The 20254-nt window shown below is 42.7% G+C and overlaps 1 protein-coding gene across 1 annotated transcript; it reads left to right on the forward strand.

The window, feature by feature from the left end:
• Positions 1-4538: 4538 nt before the first annotated feature.
• On the forward strand, positions 4539-18163 carry FDX1 (ferredoxin 1; the record flags this gene model as incomplete). Its single annotated transcript, XM_079537201.1, has 4 exons — positions 4539-4702; positions 8814-8938; positions 12996-13125; positions 18049-18163. 4 exons carry the CDS (start codon positions 4539-4541, stop codon positions 18161-18163), a joined length of 534 nt encoding a protein of 177 aa, XP_079393327.1.
• Positions 18164-20254: the final 2091 nt, after the last annotated feature.

A 20254-nucleotide genomic window follows, 5' to 3' on the forward strand; every position in this document is an offset into this window, starting at 1 on the left:
CACTGCAAACTCAGCAGCTTCAGCTTCAGAGTGCTACTATATGTAAGAAAATTAGGAAGGAGTCAGACCAAAGAAATGTCCACTCAGTGACTGACCAAAGGCCCCTCAAGCCCACTATCTTGTCTTCAGCAGCTGTCAAAATCAGCACCAGGGAAAGAATGTGAGAGTGGAGCAAGCATTGACTTCCCCCATGTTCTTTTCCAGCTTCCAACAACTTGCCATGAAGGATTTCAGGCAGGCGCTGGGCACAGTGCTTTCATACCTAACAGCAAGTGGTGGATTTCCCTTTCCTGAACTTGTACAGCTGTATTTTGACCATGCTTTGAGATCCTGTATTGGCCATAAACCTGCCCATAATTCTGCGATGGCAAATTCTGCTTTGTTTTGAAAATTTCACATTGAGCTGGCTGTGCCTCACTCTTCAACTTGTCATAGAAAAGAGGGGATGCTATGAAATGAAAGGATAACACAAAGTAAAAGAATTTCATAAATTCAAAAGAGTGAGAAAAGCGTTTCTGTTTAAAACTCATACATTTTTCTATTGAGAAGCACCAAGTGTCAGACAACTACCCTGAATATCCTTTACTCAGATGAAAATTCTCACACAGATTTTGCAGTATGTCTGATAGAACTATGGCTTTAGAATAAAGAATTACTGGCACTTGAGCAGAATTCTGCCGCAGTTAATTCACATTTCTGTCATGAGACAGACCCACCTCCTCAGCTGTCCTGAGTGGGTAATAGCGAGCTCTGCCTCATTCCCAGAGCTCCACCTCTTTGAATGACAAACCCCAAACATTTCTATCTGTTCCCCACTGTACGTCAGGTGCTGTAGTGAAACAAGCAAAGACAAAGCAACTGAAAACAAAACACTCTCCTGCCCCGTTGTACTGCAGTTATCAGATGCTCACCAACAAAGGGGCAAAGTTCTCAAATCCAGATCACTCTTTATCTGCAGAACTTTTTGGCAGCCCCACACGGACTTTGATGGTACTCAGATAACCTGCCCTTACAGAAAGGCTTACAAACCACTTTAATTCTCAAAATAAAAACAACCACGTCACAAACGTGTCTTCATACCACGTCTCTTGCAGATGAAAAACAGGAGTCACAGATGTCATCTTCAGTAACTCATGGAGGTTATCCGATGATCATTTGTATACATGCAGAATGTTGTTGTCCTCTTGAACCCTGGAATTTTATGCCAGATAGGAGAAATTTGATACCATTGCTAAGCTGCATAAAACAACCCAGGATGAGACAGCTGCTCTCAGAATAAATCTTGTTTTGTAAGCTGGCTGGAAACAGCCCTTTCATCTTCTTTTTGTTTTTTGCTAGCTTATTTTTTGCATAGATAACCTCTAAGAACACTCTCCACATCTGGCTGCATGAATACCAAGAAGCAAAAGGGAGGGTGAGGCAAGCAGGAGCAGGACTGCACCATCTTCACCACAGATTCCTATGAACTTCCATTGCACTACACCCCAAAACCTCAGTTATAAAGCTGAGGACAGAAGATAGTATGAACACCTGGGCATTATCTAGTAGAAATTGTTTGCCATCTAGTGGTTTGTTGGCCTGCTGCAAATAGAAGCTTAAAAATAACGATTTGGAGAACATAATTGTAAAAAATATATGTTTCCCAGTATACTAGAACCTATACAAATATAGGAAAGATGAAGCCTGTATAGCAAAATGTTTATCATTACAATGAACATGTCATGGAGACAAGCAGCAAAGCTTTCACACAATCAATGTGTTTAGAAGGATGCTTGATATACACACAGCATTAAGTATTTTTGTCTCTTTTATTTCAATCTGCTGGTTTTCATCCAGGTATCCTGATCGAATTGCTCTGCCTTTTACTCAAACTTGCCTCCCACAAAAGCATACATTATATAGAAAATGCAAAGAAACTACATAGGAGGTCTCTGTGTTTGGGGGTGGGAGATGTCAGGGAACAGCAAGAGATGGTAGCTCTGCAAGGGAATGTGTCTGGGAGCCAAGTGGAGCAACCAGGCAGGGGAAAGCAGTCACCTCACCAAGGAGCCAGGGAGCAGAGCAGCAAGCCAGGGTCAAAACTGGTTTGCAAGATAGTGGTCAGGGTCAGCAGCAGTTAGTTGTTCACTCAGCAAGGCCACCGTGACAAGGCACATCCAAGGCCACATCAGGATACCAAGTCAGTGAGTCTGGGTCAAGGCTAGACAGGCCCATGGAGACTTGAGACAATGCAAATACAGCTGCTACATGGCTGCACTGTGCCGCAGGCAAGGGCCAGCATAAAGCCTCTGCTTCAAAGAGGCTTCCAGAAGGACGGAGAGACAGCACCTCACTTCTAGCTTTTGCTGCAACAGCTGTAATCAGTGAAGGTTCTGACTTTGGACACTGCCAATTGAACATTTACAAAGGGGTGACGTGCTCAGGACCATGGTCATCTGAGGGCAATGACAGAGCTGGGGCACATGCTGAACATGGGGGTAAAGCTGATTAATGGAAATGGCCTTCTTCATGAAAGCACTGTATGGATGTACGTCCCACATCGAAGGAACTGAAACAAAGCTCAGAGCTTGCTGTGTTCAGTTGAGGAAAGCAAGAACTCATCCTGTTTATTAATAGAGTTTTTTAATAAGAAGCAACAAGGGACATGGGGCGCATAAAACGATCACACAATGATTTGGGGCTACTAGTTTGATGTGTACACAGAAATAACCAGATAAAATCCTAGGACGTATGATGGCCATGCACTTCCATTAGAGACACTGTACAAGTGAATGTAGAATCTAACTAGCTGCCCAAGTTTAACATGGGTGAATTCAAAATAGCACATGCAGAAATGACTTGGTGGGAGAATCAGGAGAATTACCTAAGAGTTTCATGTCTTGTGAAATCAGATGAATAAAACAGAGGCTAAAATAAAAGGGCTGGAGGGGATACAACAAACAGTGAGTGAACAACAGAAAGGTCAAGAACCATTTAAACTCATGGGCAGCACTGGGCAAGAAAAGATTGGTATATATTATCCTAAACTAAAAATTACATTAATTACATTAAAAATGAATTTTTTGAAAATTAATACATAATTAGACTTTATGCTCTTCCAAGGAGTGAAAGTGATCTTTTTTTTCAGTGGGGTTAATACCAGCCAAAAAAATAAAAATAAAAAATTAAGAAGCAGATAAATACTTTTATGTTGAATTTCTTGAGTTGTATGTGACAGCAGAGGTTTAGACTGGAAGGTCCAGAGGATTTCTTTCAGATTTATTTCCTGCATAAACCATTAATTTACAAAAAGCAGCCTCTGGATAAAGTCAGACTAGATTATCTGATGCACTCTCTTGACCTTGCAAAACTAGAAATCCACACAAAGCTGAAGTTATCTATATGCTGCCTCACGTATGTGCACGTACGATCCTATGCTGTCTGAACAGTGCTGAAATAAAACACATTCTTTGCAGCTACTTCTTCCAATGTTTCTAAAGAGAAACAGAGCTCACAAGGGTGAGGGAATAGCAGCATACCTGATGAGAATCTGGCCCTCGTGCTGTTTTTTTAGACACTGCTTTTCAGTATGTTCCAGAATACTGACTGCATTTATGCAAATATGGAATCATAGAGTCATTTGAGTTGGAAGGAACTCTTAAAGGCCATCCAGTCCAACCACCAGCAATGAGCAGAGACACCTACAGCTCCATTGGGTGCTCAGAGCCCCGTCCAGCCTGAGCTGGAGTGTCTCCAGGGATGGGGCACCCACCACCTCTCTGGGCAACCTGTGACAGTGCTTCTTCCTCATATCCAGTCTAAACGTCCCCTCTTTGAGTCTGAACCCATTTCCTCTTGTCCCATCACCACAGTCTCTGTTGAAGAGGCTATCCCCTCCTTTCTTACCCCCCCCCCCCCCTCCCAGATTTAGGTTCTGGTCAAAACGTGCAGCCCAACACGTGTACAGCAGAACGCCAACTTAAGGCCACATGTGGTCTGTAATATCAAGGAAATCTCAACGTTTCCATACTGATATTTGAGCTCTCCTCCTGACAAATCCTCTGAGGGCACTGCTGCCCATATGCTGATGCCTGCGTCTTAGAAGTTCGTCTTCTCTCAGAAGAAATAGCAACGAGGACCCGGGGAGTCAAGAAGTCCCTCACAGAGCAAACCGGGGAGGGGACCAGTTCAGGTCGAGCTCCATGGGAGAACCTGCCGGGAGAACCCGGGCTCGGATTTGGAAGCTGGGATCTGTCACAGCCTGCGGCGAGCCCGGAGGGAACGAGGCGGGAAGGCCGGCCCCCGACACGAGCCGCCCTACGCCTCTCCCGTACCGCCTGCAGCCACGCGGCGCTACGCTGCGCATTTTGCGTACTGCCGTTCCTCCCGACTCGCGGTCCCCTCTCGACGCTACCAGAAGGGGGCGGGAAGTGCCTTACGTGGATGGCGTAGACCGCTACGAAAGTCGCCGCAGCCTGCGCCGGAGGCGTAAGCGCCGAGACTTTGCCCCCACTCCTCCCGCTGCCGGTGCTGAGGTCTCGCGCTGCCCGCCCGCCGCCATGGCCGCTCCGGTACCGGCCCGCCTGCTGTTCCGGGCCGCCGCCGCCCCCTCCCGCCGCTGGTTCCTCTCCGCTTTGCCGGCAGTGGGGACAGGGCCGAGCTGCAGCGCCGCGGCCGTGAGAGCGTTGCGACCGCTCAGCCTCTCGGCTCGGACGGCGCGCAGGTAAGCGGCTCGGCTCGGCTCCGCTCGGCTCGGCGGGCTCCTCGGGGGGCGGCCGCGCACGGCGCAGAGCTGCGGGGCGCCCGGGGTCGAGGGGCGGTCGCGCCGGGCGGCGCTGCGTGACCTTCCCGCCGTGCCCTCGCCGTTTCCCGGCCTCGTCGGCTCCGTGTCGGCCCCGAGGCGCTGCCGCCGCTCCTTCTCGGCGTTCGGCCGGGCTCTGCGTTGCGGGTGGTCCTTCTGGGCCTGGTGGCCGGGGAGAGCCCGGGGCTCGGCCCTGGAGGTGTTCAAGGCCAGATTGGTTGGGGCCCTGGGCAATCAGCTCTGGTATTAATGGGGAGGTTGGTGGCCCTGTATTGTGGCGGGGGGGTTGGAGATTCATGATCCTTGAGGTCCCTTCCAACCCGGGCCATTCTTTGGTTCTGTGTTTCTGGGACTGCTGGGTGGCTCTCACCACCGTGGTTGGAATCAATCCCAAGTTGGAAGGGACCTGTAAGAATCATCGAGTCCAACTCCTCTAGAATTACAGAAGTTGTTTCAGTAGTTCACTTTTAAGCTCTCCTCTAGGTGCTCTTATTTTGTTCCAGCAAATGTTCTTAGTACAGAATGCAAGGAACTTTTTAATCCAGGTCTCCTGTATGCCTGCTTAGATCTCTTCTCTGAGTGACCCAGCCCAGTGCCCTAAAATAAGTCTCCAGTGACTTGCCCAGGCTATCAGTTATTTTGAGGTCAAAACATAGAAAGGTCTTTTAAAGCGTTGCCAAGACTTCAAAAATCAAAGTTTCTGCACTAGTTACAAATGGGAGGAGATGGATCACTTAACAGTTCTCTGCTGCTGTTCAGTTCATTTGCTGTATGCTTAATTTGGGGTACCCTAGTGACGCTTGATAATAATGTCGATAGTACTGTGGCAATCATATGAAGGAATGAATTTTATTAGCAGATAGCTTAAAAAAAGAAGTTAATCTAAGCATGAATTGGGATATTTATGCTTTATGTAAATCACATGAAATATGTTTGGTTCTTTCCGGGAATCCTGAGGCTATTTATGCTTGCGTAAGATCTGGCATCTATTTCATGTTAATCTTCCACGTGCAGTTCACAAAGTGGTGGGGGTTTTGTTGCTCTTGTTGTTTTTGTTCTTGCTTTTTTTTTTCTCCATGTAGACAAAAGCCATGTTGCTTGAAATTCATAAACCCTAAGCACTGTTCCACGTAGGTCTGATTTTTCTTTCAGTGGAATCTCTCAGTTGAAAAGATCTGCCCAGTGTGCATTCTGACCCTCTGACTAGTGATGTACTTGCGCTCCTGGAAGCATTTTCACAGTCAGGCTCATGTACTATAACACCGCAGTGATCTGTAAATTGAACTTTTTGTCTGTGTCAGGGGGACTTAAGATGGCAATCGCAGGAATCACAGAATGGCCCAGGTTGGAAGGGACCTCAAGGATCATGAAGCTCCAAGCCCCCTGCCACGGGTAGAGCCACCAACCTCTACAATTAATACTAGATTAGATTGCTCAGGGCCCCGTCCAACCTGGCCTTGAACGCCTCCAGGGACGGGGCATCCACAGCTTCTCTGGGCAGCCTGTTCCAGCACCAGGAAGACAGATCCTACTGGGAGACCAAAGTGTCTTAAACTTTGTTACAAATAAATCTCAGTTTCGGTGATCAACCAGGTGGATTAATTCTCATAGGAAGGATTAATTTTGTAATGTCCTTTAACAAAAGCTGATGACTTAAAGGCGGTGCTTCACTTGGGCATGTCCAGCCCTAGCACTGCCCCATAGCTGGCTAAAGCCAGTGTAAGATGGTGGCTGCAGAAAGAGGGGTGCTATTCCTGTCGTCTTCTTTTAACCAGATGTGTCATGTAACAGGTAGATCTGACTGTACCAGTTCTGCTGTTCATATGGCCGCAGGCTTCCAAGACTGGTTTTCAGCCCATTCTGTTTCTGGCCCAGTTCATTGCAGAGCACTGTGAGTGCTGGAGGAGGAGGGAACAAAGGAGGGACCAGAAAGCCGTTGTTTATCTGACACTGCTGTTACTGCAGTCTGAAGTGTGATCACCCAGGAAGATAGCCCTATGCGTGTTGTGAAAACCACCTGGGGAGGATCTCTTAAGGAGCCTCTTAGGAAGGTTCCTGTCATCCCACAGGATTGTAGTCAGACATCTTGGTATTTGGACTGTGTTACTGGTGACTGCCTTCTTTTGTAGGGGAAGAAAGGATGTGCTTTAGATATAGAACAAATATTTAGCACTTACATGGGCATAGATGTCTATGCATGCAACTGCATCCCTGTCTCCTGCTAGCATCATGTTTGTCATATTGACAGAAATGTTTTGGTAAATGAGTGTTTCGGTGAGCTCTGGAAGGACTTCTTGAAGAACCTAAAATAAATAAATAAATAAAACCAATTAAACAAAACAAACAAAACGTTGTTGGTGGTTTTCTTTAGCTGTCAGAATTGTAATCTATACTTTTGTGGATGCAATCTAAACCTGTCAGTGAAGTTGACTTTTGGTGAAGGCAGTGAATTTTGCACTTGTGTATCTGGGAGAAGGATGCTGGTTTCCTCTCTTTGCTGTGGGAAGTAGTAATGCTGAGCAAGGGAGTGGAAAGAAGAACACAGTGGTAACTTAAACCTTTGCAGAATGGCTTGCTGGAAGTGCTGCCCTGATACCACAGGTGGCTGCAGAACACAAATTATATGATGTGAAGATGCATCTTCTAAGATTTCTGAATTTCATTATAGTGTGAGCTTCATTTGAATCATGTGGGCCCAGAGGGTTGATCCTTCCTTATTGATTATTATTTTGGAATGAATTTATGATTAATAGTCACCTGCAGTTGCCTTCCGAAGTAGGCTGAGGGGTGACAGGACAGGAGTTGGACACCACATCATGATGTGATAGCAGGTACTGCTGCCAACTGAGCTTATGGCTGGTGCAAGTGCATTAAGTGTAGAGTAGTGAGCATGTCTGTTTTCCAAAATGAGCTTCAACTTTAATTGCTAGAACTGCATTTTCTTTTCTAGCCAGTTCCAAGGATGGTTGACTTGCTGATGTTTCAGTAAGGCCACTTTTAATTTTTTAATATTCAGCCCTATAAGTTAGTTTCCTAGGAGGTGGCTTGGTTTTTCAGGCTTGTATGTGTTCTGTGTTGTAGATCACCTAAAGCCTGCAGTTATTACAAAGAGCATGTGTAATATGGAGTGAGCAGTTCTTAAACATGGATTTCACGATGAGGTATAGATGTTGCATTAGCTTTCAGTTTTTTATTTGTATCTCTCAGCATGTTTCTTCCCTGTTTCTCTAAGGAGTTTTTCTGGTGTTACTCACCCTGAGAAAGAGCATAGTCAATTGTAATGAACTGTATTTTATTTGCTATTATATTAATGACTTTCCTTTAATTTGCATGTGAAAGGAAACCATATGGAACATACGCAAAAAAACCCTGTTTTTCCATATCAAAAGCATTAGTCTTAAGAAAAATAATTCCCTTACATTCTGCATAAAAATTTAAGTATACACAAGTGCCTGAAAAGCAAAGCAGGAGACTTTTTCTTTGGTGTCTGTGTTGAGATTTTGATGCACTTCACTAGAATAAATATTTACAAGGTGAAATTCTAAGAGAACCTGCAGTCAAAAAAGACAAATACATTTGGACTATTTCTGCTATTGAAAGGAGAACAGAATTAGATTTTAGAGGTAATAAAATGCCTTAAGTTCTAACCATACATGGGAAAATTCTGAACTCGTTAATTCTTTTTAGTGTTATCTACTAGATCATTTTGTAAATGCAAAGTGTGAGTTCACAGAGAAGTGCAAAGCACTTAAAGTCAGTTCTTTTATTTGTCAAAAATACAAATAGTCTGCCTAGAAGAAAGCTTTGAATCCCTTTGGCAAAAGGTGAAGCATCAGGATGCTGTATGGCTTCTAGTGACAAAACGTAAGTGAAGGGGTTTTTGGTGTTGTTTTTCATGTCTTTGTGTTTAATGTCACCACTGAATGCCTGCACCTGTTACAGCTTTGAAAAGTGTTGTAGCAGTATTCAATCAAATTTAAAGGTCTGGAAAATAATGCATTTGCTTCTTTGGTTTTATTTTGCCCTTTTTCAGCTCAGAAGATAAAATAACTGTTCATTTCATCAACCGCGATGGTGACAAGCTAACAGCCAAAGGAAAACCTGGAGATTCATTGCTGGATGTTGTTGTTGATAATAATCTAGACATAGATGGTTTTGGTAAGTGGATTCCTTAAATACTACATTCAGTGTCTGGAAATTAGGATCTCTTACCAGTTTGTTCATAAATATTTATGAATGTATTTGTAAAACCTAGGTGTGGAAAAGAGACCAAATAAAATACTTTTTTTTTTTTTTTCCCTGTGGGTGCATAGAATATTTTGGATCTAGTTCTTAAAAGTTGGTGTGAGCCTTGCTTGAAGGAATTAAAGGAGGATAATGGTGACAGAATGGTGTCAGGGAGGAATCTGAAAAATAGTAGAATGGTTTAGCTTGAAACAGACCTTGAAGACCCTCCAGTTCCACCCTCTGCCATGGGCAAGGACATCTCTCACTAGACCAGATTGCCCAAAGCCCCATCCAGCCTGGCCTTGGAACACTTCCAGGGATGGAGCAGCCACTACATCTCTGGGCAGCCTGCTCCAGTATCTTATGCCATCTGTGTAAATAATTTTGTCGTAGCATCAAATCTAAACTTAGCATTACCCTTTGTCCTATAACTTACACTCCCTGATAAAGCGTCCCTCTCCAGCTTTCCTGTAGGTACCTTTCTTTAGGTATTAGAAGGCTACTGTAAGTTCTCCCTGGAGCATTCTCTTTGCCAGGCTCAACAAGCCCAATTCTCTCAGCATGTCTTCACAGGAGAGGTGCTCCAGCCCTCTGATCATCCTCATGGCCTCCTCTGGTTCTGCTCCAACAGCTCCATGTCCTTCTTACATGGGTGCCCCCAAAGCTGAATGCAGTGCTGCAGGTTGGGATCTTACAAGAGTAAAGTGCATGAGAACAATAATTTCCCTTACCCTGCTGTCCAGGTTACAGTTGGCTTTTTGGCCTGCAAGTGGCATGTTGCCAGCTTATATTGAGTTTTTCATCGTCTTCCTTCTCCTTCCACCCTCCCCCTTCCCAAGTCCTTCACTTCATAGCTGCTCTCAATTCATTTTCCACCCAGCCTGTATTTGTGCTTGGAATTGCCCCAACCTGGGTGCAGGACCTTACACGTGGCCTTATTGAACTTCATAAGATTTGCACAGGCCCACTTCTCCAGACTGTCCAAGTCCCTCTGGATGTATTCATTCCCTCTGCTGTATCCTGATCATACCACTCAGCTGAGTGTTGTCTGCAGGCTTTTTGAAGTTGCAGTCAATCTCACTGTTTATGTCATTGACAAAAACGTTAAATTTTGTCAGTGCCTCAAGGGACACCACTTGTCATTGATCTGTACCTAGGCACGACCACAACTCTGAGTGTGACCATCCAGCCAATTCTTTATCCACTCAGTGGTCCATCTGTCAGATCCATGTCTCCAGTGCAGAGACAAGAATGCTGTGTGGAGCAGTTTCAAATGCTTTGTACAAGTCCAAGTAGATGACTCTTCCCTTATCCTCCAACACTGTTATGTCACAGATGGTCACCAGATTTTCCAGGCACGATTTGCCCTTAATGAAATCATATTGGCTGTCACCAGTCACCTCCCTATTTTCTATGTGCGTTAGCATAGTTTCCATGAGGATCTGCTCTGTGATCTTGACAGTCACAGAGGTGAGAGTGACTGGCCTGTAGTTCACTGGGCCTTCCTTTTTTTACTTTTTAAAAAATAAGGGTTATATTTCTCCTTTTCCAGTCTGTAGGAACTTCACTGAACTGCTACAGCTTCACAAATACGATGGATAGTGGCTTCGCGACTTCATCTGCCAGTTCTTTTGGAATGCTCAGATGCATCTCGTCAGATCCCGTGGACTTGTGTGCGTGTTCAGGGTCCTTAGATGCCTCGAGTCTGATCTCTTCCTACAGCGGGCAGTTCTTCATCCTCCCAGTCCCTTTGCCCTCTGTGACTTAGTGTGGCTAGAGCAGTTGCTGATTAAGGCTGAAGCAAGTAAGTTTGACAACTTCAGCCTTCTGCATATCTCACATAATCAGCTCTTGTTTCCTTCCAGAGGGGGCTCATGTTTTCCTTAGCCTTCATTGTATTGCTAGCAGTGCTTAAAGAAGCTTTTCTTGTTGCTCTCCGTGTCTCTGGCCGCACTCAATTTTATCAGGGCTTTAACTTTCCTAACCTGATCTCTGTCTGTGTGGACAATTTCTCTGTGAAGATGAGAGATGCCACCTGTGAGATTTCTGAGCTGAAAGCTTCTGAAGGCCACACAAAAAATGGTGTATTTCTGACAGTGTTGAGTTACTTCCCTGTTGTCGTGTGATTTGAATTTATTATTTGGCTTTTTGTAAGACATGTCGCTGTAGTACTTGAATGACCAATGAAAGAAGCAGCCAGGTATGTCAGTTTGCAAAGAAGAGCAAACACTTCTTACAGAAGAGGTGAGGTAAAGGAGACCAATGTGTTAGGGATATTCTAACTCAGTACAAGTTCTGTTTAAAATCAAAACAGAAGGAAGCTTACCTCCTTTTCCTCCAAACTTTGAACTTTCCTCAGTTAATTCACAGAATCACAGAATCGTAGGGGTTGGAAGGGACCTCCAGAGATCATCGAGTCCAACCCCCCTGCCAAAGCAGGTTCCCTACAGCAGGTCACACAGGTAGGCATCCAGGCAGGTCTTGAACATCGCCAGAGAAGGAGACTCCACCACCTCCCTGGGCAGCCTGTTCCAGTGCTCCGTCACCTCACTGTAAAGAAGTTCTTGCGCATGTTTGTGCGGAACTTCCTATGCTGCAGTTTCCGGCCGTTCCCCCTTGTCCTGTCTCCACTCACTGCTGAAAAGAGTCTGGCCTCACCACTCTGTCCTCCACACCTCAGATATTTATAGACCTGGATCAGGTCCCCTCTCAGTCTTCTTTTTCTCAAGGCTGAACAGACCCAGTTCACTCAGCCTTTCTTCATAGCAGAGATGCTCCAGGCCCCTCACCATCTTTGTGGCCCTAAGTTCTGTAGTGGTTACAGGCTTCTGACTATACAAAGCAAACTTTCAGAGCATATGTTTAAGAAATAACAATACAAGTAAAGCAGAAAGTGGGATTACAGTTTTCATGAATGAATATATAGCACAGAGCAATTCCAGAGTGGGGACAAAGTATGCTAGTTCAGCACAGCTTGAAATGTGACCTGTGTTTTATTTAAGTATGAATACATGCCATTGCTAGTAATGAATCTTTAAGATTCTAAGGAATATTGTTATGGGTTGTATACATTTGAAGAATAAACTAAAAAATGCACAACACATTGACATAGCTACCTTCATTTATTATTATATGAATCTATTGTATAGGCTTATGGCTACTCTTTAGTCTACAGTTTAAGGTCCTCTCATTTCATGTTAATATCAGCCATGTTAAAACATGTAACAGTAAGGTGGAGTAAAAAGGATAATGTTGTCAACAGACTATAAATAATGTCCAAAATTAACATTTGAGATACTTTACTAAACTTTAATTTACAACATACTGTATTAACTTCAATAATAATTTGGTAATGAAGCATCATACTAGAGCAGAGAAATAATGCATTGGAAATAATGTGGAAATGTATGCTCATTTTAGAGGGGGGACAGATGATGAAGAAAAATGTAAAATGCAGGTGTTATGTGTTTACTTATATCACTAGGGGGCATCCTACGTGCAGTAATGGTAGAAATGTGTGCATAGAAAGTGAACTATTGTACAATTCAGGTGCCTTTGAATAGTTTGCTGCTGCCTTGCAGTTGCAGTAAGACCTCCCACTGCTCAAACAGTCACTTGGTGTGATTTTTCTTTTCTTTTTAACTTATTTATTACTATTTTCCCCAGTGTTAGAATGCACAGATTGTTGATGTGGCAGCTTCTACATTAAGCACTTTACAGTTCTTTAAAGTTTTCCACATGTATTTTTGTGTACGTAAAGACATATTTTCAAAACTGAATCATGCAGTACAGTATCGTGCTTGGTTTGAATATGTGCTGCTGATCCCATTGTGAAGTGTAGCAGCACAGTGCTTTCTGTGCAGTTCTTACTGTGCAGTCTGATGACGAGTGACACTGCTATTATGTTAGCATAAACATGTTCTCTATTAAAGCATTGTTGTGAAGTTCAGTTATTTGGAGTTTTCTGTTAACTTGCTGTTCTCTTTAGGTGCATGTGAAGGAACATTAGCCTGTTCAACTTGTCATTTAATCTTTGAAGACCACATATTTGAGAAACTAGATGCAATTACTGATGAAGAGATGGACATGCTAGACCTGGCGTATGGTCTCACAGAAACGTAAGGCAACGTAATGCTTTGCTATGTCACTAAATGGAAAGGAGGGTTTGCAAGTGGAGCAGTCCAGTGTTCTTAAAGTGCTTTAGTGAGCTTGTAGTGAATAGCTGCATTCTGTTACGTGGATAGGACTGGCAAGTTGAAATTTTGAGTTCATACTAATGTTGGTACTGCTGATGAAATGTTGATGAGAATGCTGTCCATTTTTGTGAACCTGAACAATGGCTCTTCATAGTTGTCTGACGTAGGAGTGTCAGGTACTGAGGTATGATCAAAATCCCAGTTTCTTCACCAAAAACTTTGCTACTGCAGTCCTGTTTGTGAACTTCCTTCTTCTTTCCCTTCTGTTTTCTGATCCCATCAACCAGCACTTAGTTTATTTTATGGATGTGTTTACACTGGTATTTTAGTTTGTATCAGACCTTCTTTCACAGAACCATAGAATAGTTAAACTTGGAAGCCATCTTTGGGCTCCTCTGGTCCAGCCCCTGCTCAAGCAGGGCTACCCAGAGTAGGGTGCCCAGGACCATGTCCAGGAGGCTTTTGAATATCTCAGAAGAGGAGACTCCACAGCTTCTCAGGCATTTGTATCTGCTGATGAGATCTCCCTTGAGCCTTCTTTTCTCCAGGCTGAAGTGTTCCACACAGCTGTGTCCCTACTCATGTCAGAGTGTTTCTCAAACATATAACCCAGATATCACTTGGGTGAAACTAAGCCCAGTGTGCTCCAATTCTGAATGGGCACTTCAGTGCCTACAACTAGACTAGCACAAGTTTGAAGGACCCCTCTGTTCTTCATCCCCCCCCCACTGTCACATGCATAACACAGACGTCACGTTCTCATCTCGGAGCATTTCATTTCACACATCTGTTCCTAGCAGGCTGGACCACTGTTCCTAGTGGGCTGCACATAGCCTGTCTCAGAGAACATAGCCCACATGAGGTGTAAGCAGTTGTGCTGAGTGAGGTTTATTAGCTTTTTCCTTCAGGTTTCAAAGGAACTGCTTGCTGAAGTTTCTGCAAGTCTTTCCAGTGATTTCAGAGGACCTTATACCTGGTCTGTATAGTATTTATTTTTCAGTGTCTCTGCAAGGAATTATTTTGAATTAAGCCTTTTATCTTCTTTTTCCAATGACACTGGAATCTTGTACAGATCTTTTCTGCATGACAGTACAATCTTTTTCCTCATTTCAGCCAAGTGTTATCTTTTTAGGAGATTGAGAAGGCAAAGAAGTCAAGCTGAGAAACCTGTTTCAGCTTCTATTTTACTCTGTCTGTCTTTTAATTAAAGGCTTAAAACAAGTTTGTTTTTTTTAATTGAACAACTGAAAAGCAGTAGAAAGCCAGAGTTCTCTGTTTAAATATTAGTTTAGTCTGAAGAATTTTGAGAGAAAATAAGTTTCAGACCTTCTGAAGACTTCGGTGTTTTGTTGGTTTTTCCTATCATCGTGTTATTCCTGCGGCCAGAAATCTTTCATGTGTGAAAGGACAGTTTTCTGAAGGAGAATGCTGGAGTGATCCTTATGTTTACTACAGGTTGCCTGGTGTCATGCTAGTGCAAAGCTTTGTAACGGCGATGGGGCAGAGCATTGCAGGAAGTTTAAGGATAAAAGTTATTTCTTGTCAGTGACTCTGGAATTGGAAAGTTTCAACTAGCAGCTGTTGTGAGTACTAATACCTCTTAAATGAGGGACTGATTAGAAAGGCTAAAACAAACTTGTTTTGAACAACTTCAGAATAATAGGGGTTATTCAACATAGGAAAATGAGAGGGGAAGAAAGCAAACCCTGACAAATTGAATGTTTAAAAAATACCAAGATAAAAACCAAACAAATACCTTTCTACTTTTCAACAAGCTGTTTGTTCTTATCAGAAGCAAAAAGGTCATCTGTACGAGGATCTAATAGATGATGCAGGAGCTGCACTTAGAATACAAAGAGATGATGTAACAGCAAACATTTTTTGCATTGTTTGCTCTGGAGATGTTACAGGATCTCCATGCACTGGAAGCTTTCTTGGCATGGGATTTCCTGGAAGATCTCTCTTAGGTGTCCATGGAAGAAGCAGTACTACAAATAAATCAGTAGTAACACATAGAAAGGGTAGGTAGTATTCACTCAGGAGCTCTAAAGGAACTCAGTATGACATTGCTGAGCTACTCTCTGTCAGGTTTAATTAGTTAACTTAGAGTGGCTTCCAAGCGATAGGAATGGAAGGTAGCAGGCTATTAAAATAACGTTATTGGCTATAGAGGGCAGTCAGTCCAGTTCCATACTGGATGTATTAGGCCTGTGTCTATTGCCTGTTGCTTTTTATAGCTTTTGCTGAATAGTGGTAAGGAAACAATTCAACAGAGCTTTATAGACAGAAGTAACAGATATCGGAGTTCTGAAATGAATCACAGAGAAGTGACTTGGCTTCCAAGTCCTTTACTGAGTACTGCATTGCTGCAGGGTAAGAGCAGGGGCCCTGCAGAGGATCAATGGTTGGTCAAAAAGAGCTGTTTTTCAACAGGATAGAAGGACATGAGTGTCTTACAAATGTAGGTGGTCAAGTGGGATCTGAAGTTCATCTGTGCTAGATTTTATGCGTTGACCATATCTGGGAAATAATAAGGTGAACACAAAGATGACGAAGTTTGTATGTAGTACTGTGTTACTGTGTAAGGGAAAAAAATCAACCCTGATTGCACCTTGGAGAATCTTCTCCAATTGATTGATGGGAACAAAATTTGATGTTGATTAGATCACAAAATCATAGGGGCTGGAAGGGACCTCTGGAGATCACCTAGTCAAACCCCCTGCCAAAGCATGTTTCCTACTGGAGATGACACAGGAAAATGTCTGGAAGGGTTTTAGATATCCGCAGAGGAGACACCACGATGTCTTTGGGAAGCCTGTTTCAGTGCTCTGTCAGCCTTCTGCTAAAGAAGTTCTTCCTCATGTTTTACAGAACTTCCTGTGCTCCTGTTCGTGCCTGTTGCCCCTTGTCCTGGGGTTGAGCAGCAATGAAAATAGAACAGCCTGTCCACTTGACTCCTGTCCTGTAGATATTTATGAGCATTGATAAAATCCCTTCTATCTTCTCTTCTCCAGGCCGAACAGTCCAGATCTCAGCTCTTCCTTAGAGGATGCTGCAGGCCTTAATTATGTTTGTGGCCCTCTGCTGTTCTCTCTCTAGGGTTCCCAATCATTCTTGAACTGGGAAGCCCAGAACTGGACACAGTACTCTAGCTGTGGTCCCATCAGGGGAGAGTATAGTGGGGAAGGATCACCTCCCTGGACCTGCTGTGTATGCTTGTCTTCATGCACTCCATAATGATGGAGAGGCAGGTGGAACAGTGGTGGCTTTACATACTTGAAATGGGCTGTCAGCTAGCTAGTGTCTTTCCAGGAATGTCTCTTTAAAGTTTGATATTTAAAAAAAAAAAAAAAAAAAAAAAAAAAAAAAAAAGGAGAGGGACATCTTTAATTTGAGGTAAAAATAGATGAAAAAACCACAGCAACAAACAAAACCCAACCAGAAAAAACTGCTGTGCCTAAATACTGATTAACTATCAGCCTTTATACTTGTGCAGCACTGACTTCCTACTTAAATACCAAGGTGTATAGGTTGAATTAACTTTGAATTAACTGAATTCCTTGAAAAAGCAGGGAAGTTAGCCTTGGACTCTGATGTTAAAACAGTGGAGAAAGATGCTGCGCCTTGCTAGGCTGAAGAAACAAAAATGGGAGAGAGGATTAATTCAGTAGTGACTACTGAGATTAAAAGATTTTTGAGATTGAGATTTGAAGAAGCTGTTTAAGTCTGTCTTATCCAATACACAAGCTGTGTTCAATCACTTATTTCTGTGAACATGTTTTGATTGGGTGGGTGAATTTTTAGGGTCAATAAAGATGCTTTTCAGAATATATTCCTGTTTTTTTCATGGAGTACCATCATCCACTTTCTCATTTAAAAAAATCCAGTTATCCTCAGCTGTAGTTTGCTTCTTTGTTTATGAACTGCTAAAAAGTTGGTAGGCTTCTTTAATGTGTGTAATTTCTGGCAACTGTTGTGCTAAGCTTGCAGTGAGAGAATTGTGAAGAGACAAAATTTTAGACTTTAGAAGTTGCTGAAGCTGTAATTTGTGCATGATAATAAATCTAGTTGTGTCCCATGCGGTTCCATTACCTTACCACAGAGGTTTTTTTTGTGAATTTAAGTCATGGGAAGATACATTTTCTTAGATACCTGCCTAAGCACTAACCATGTTAGGAGGAGGTAATTGGATATTTTGTCCTGTAAATATTTAAGGAAAAATGTAGAACTTCAGGTAGAAATTTTGTAAAAATCAAAAATGTTTGACTTGGGTGTGAACTTTTAGAAAGATACAAATGACACAAATGGAAGAAGTTCCTAATCTCTTCTCAGGCTCTAGCTTGTTGGGAAGCTGTAGAAGTTAAACTAGCCCAAGCTGTCAGGTGAGCTGTAGAAACGTGTGCTCTGTTTTCTTGAGCTGTCTTAAGACTGCAGGTGAGTCAGTCTCTGCTTTTACTGAAGCTTTCCATCTGAGTGTCTCGGTCTCTTCAGGGATGCTGAGTGTTCCGTGGCAGATCAAGTGTCTGCCTACCTTTGGCTGAACTATGAGTGAGTCATTGGGAATGGGAGGGTCACTGTCTGTACAGCAGTGAGAAGCACTCAGGTTAAACTTCCCAACATAAATATCCCAAGTTAAGGATGTAAATCTGTGACCATGATTGATATCATGTATATTTGTGTTCATGCAAGCAGTTCACTGCTGGTCTTGGTTATGACCATGCAGTAGTAGGGGATTGGTTTCTGGACCATAAAGTGTTTGGGCTGGCTGAATGTTGGGGAAGCAGGGCTGTAAATACTGGTAGGTGTGTGGTTGGCTAGAACTAAAAACAGTGTTATTTCTTACAGATCACGTTTAGGCTGCCAGATCTGCTTGAAGAAGTCAATGGATAATATGACTGTTCGAGTACCAGAAGCTGTTGCTGATGCTAGACAATCAGTAGATTTGAGTAAAAACTCCTAAAAGAAAGCATCATAGGAGTTTTGAAGAAGCTTGATTATTTTTATAACTTATTTTTAAATGTGTAATTAAATATGGAAACTTACATAATTGTGAGTTATTTTATATGACTATCTGTACTAGATTAATGCTATTTTAATTTTTCTTTACAGAACCTCCTATATTTTTACGCTTCAGATGCAATAATACTTCTAACTGATCATTGGACTATAAATGCTAACAAGTGTATTACAGATTTCATATAATTTTACTCTGCCAAAACCTTTGTTGATGACTGAAAACTGAATCACTTCTACAAGACTTGCAAAACCCCTGGGCATTGCTAGGTGTCAGGCCTAGATCTGTTAGCAGGACTTGTGAGGCTGCAGGTCTTTTTCAAGTGTTGCTTTTAAAGATATATGCTCAGAACTAATCTGCTTTCTTAGTGAGTATGATACTTCCTTTGCAAGTAGTGGATTTTCAGGGTAGTTGTGTCCCAAATTTATGAAACTTACTAGAGATGTGGCAAATCCCATCTCACAAAAATACTGTTAAAACCATAAAAACGAGGGGCCAGTGCAGAACGTGGGCACATGCAGCTTGGTTTTCGCAGCACGCCGCAACTGTGGAGATTGACGTGGCTTCCAGTAAAGGCTTGGAGCTGTTCAACAGGAACTAAACGCAAACTCTTGCCATTCTCTGAAGTTGGATATCCAAATTGAGATTGAAAAGAGCATGGTTTGTCAACAGAAAATTTGTTCTGAAGTATATTTTTCCCATGAAGATGCACTAGATTTCTTAGAAGGGCTGGTGGGACACCGATGGTGGATTATAATGGAGATTAATGTCTGAGAAAGTTCAGTTGGGTCTTATTTCAGTTGTTCTAAAGTAGGCTAAAATGAAATAATGTGTCTAAGAGGTATATTGGTTTACCTGCTCTGTTGTCAAAATAACTAACTGCAATGGTTGTCACTAATACAGTAGTTATTGCTGTTACAACACTCTTCTAAGATTTGGGGCATATTTTAATGTATGTAACGTTTATTTACATTTGAATGATTTAATGCATTCATTAATGCTTTGTTTGAACTGGTGACAATGATGCCTAGGCATCTTTACCTGCATTATTGTATTTACAGAGAGGAAAAAAAAAACCCACCAACTACTATTTTTCCAGTGTTGAGTATTGAAATTATTTTGAACTTCATTGGGGGGGGGGAGGGGGTTAGGGCAGAAAGTCCCTGTTAGAAAAATAAATATTTTCTAGAGCTGTATTGGAAAAAATGGATCCAGTTTGGGGTCCTTGATTTCCTCTCTCAGCGGGTGTTCCTTTGTTTTGTGATGCTCACTTTGGACTTCCACTTAAAGCAAGGTATGCTTAATGTGCAGGATTGCTCAGAGAACATTAGGGAGTTGGAAATTTGCTTTGTATCTCGTCTAATTACAAGTGCAGCTTCAGAGTTGAAATTTCCTGGTTTTTTGAAAGCTGGAGAGAATGACATTGGAGAAGTGTTCTGAAGGTACCGCTGTCTTCCTTTGTAACTGCTATGAGCACCTGTAATTTAGAGGTTACCCTTCCACAATAGCACGAGCTCACGTTTGTGTTGCCTTTATCACAGTTTCATTTATACACTGCAGTTCTTATTAAGTATTAAGCTTTTATAATTTTTACATGAGATGCAGCTCCTTAGCTTCCAAGAGTGAGAAGTCAGATCGTAACCAGATGTGCTGTGTCTTACATGAGGAAGAATCTGAAGTTTCAGTAGATGTGCCATTTCAGGGTGGAGTGTGTTTGTGGGGCTCTCTGTGTTATTACAGCACCAGGCACTTCTCCTGGAGGGAATCCTGAAGTGCTTAACACTGTCCTGAACAAATGTGAAAAGGCTCTTGTCTAAGTTTTCCTTCAAATACAAGAGAACAACCTTGGTTTACATATGCTGCTTCTTGTTACAAAGAGTTTGAGTCTCCTATAACTGTGCCAATGGAAGGAACAGCAGGACAAGACACGCACAAAACAAACCTTCGAAGCTTCATTTGAACTCTGGAAGTATTCCATGGTTCGTATAAATAGAAATCTCAGAAGACAAAAGAATGGGTTTGCGATCCCCAACACGC

This window comes from Tetrao urogallus (assembly GCF_951394365.1).
Source record: "Tetrao urogallus genome assembly, chromosome: 1".
Lineage (NCBI taxonomy): Eukaryota > Metazoa > Chordata > Aves > Galliformes > Phasianidae > Tetrao > Tetrao urogallus.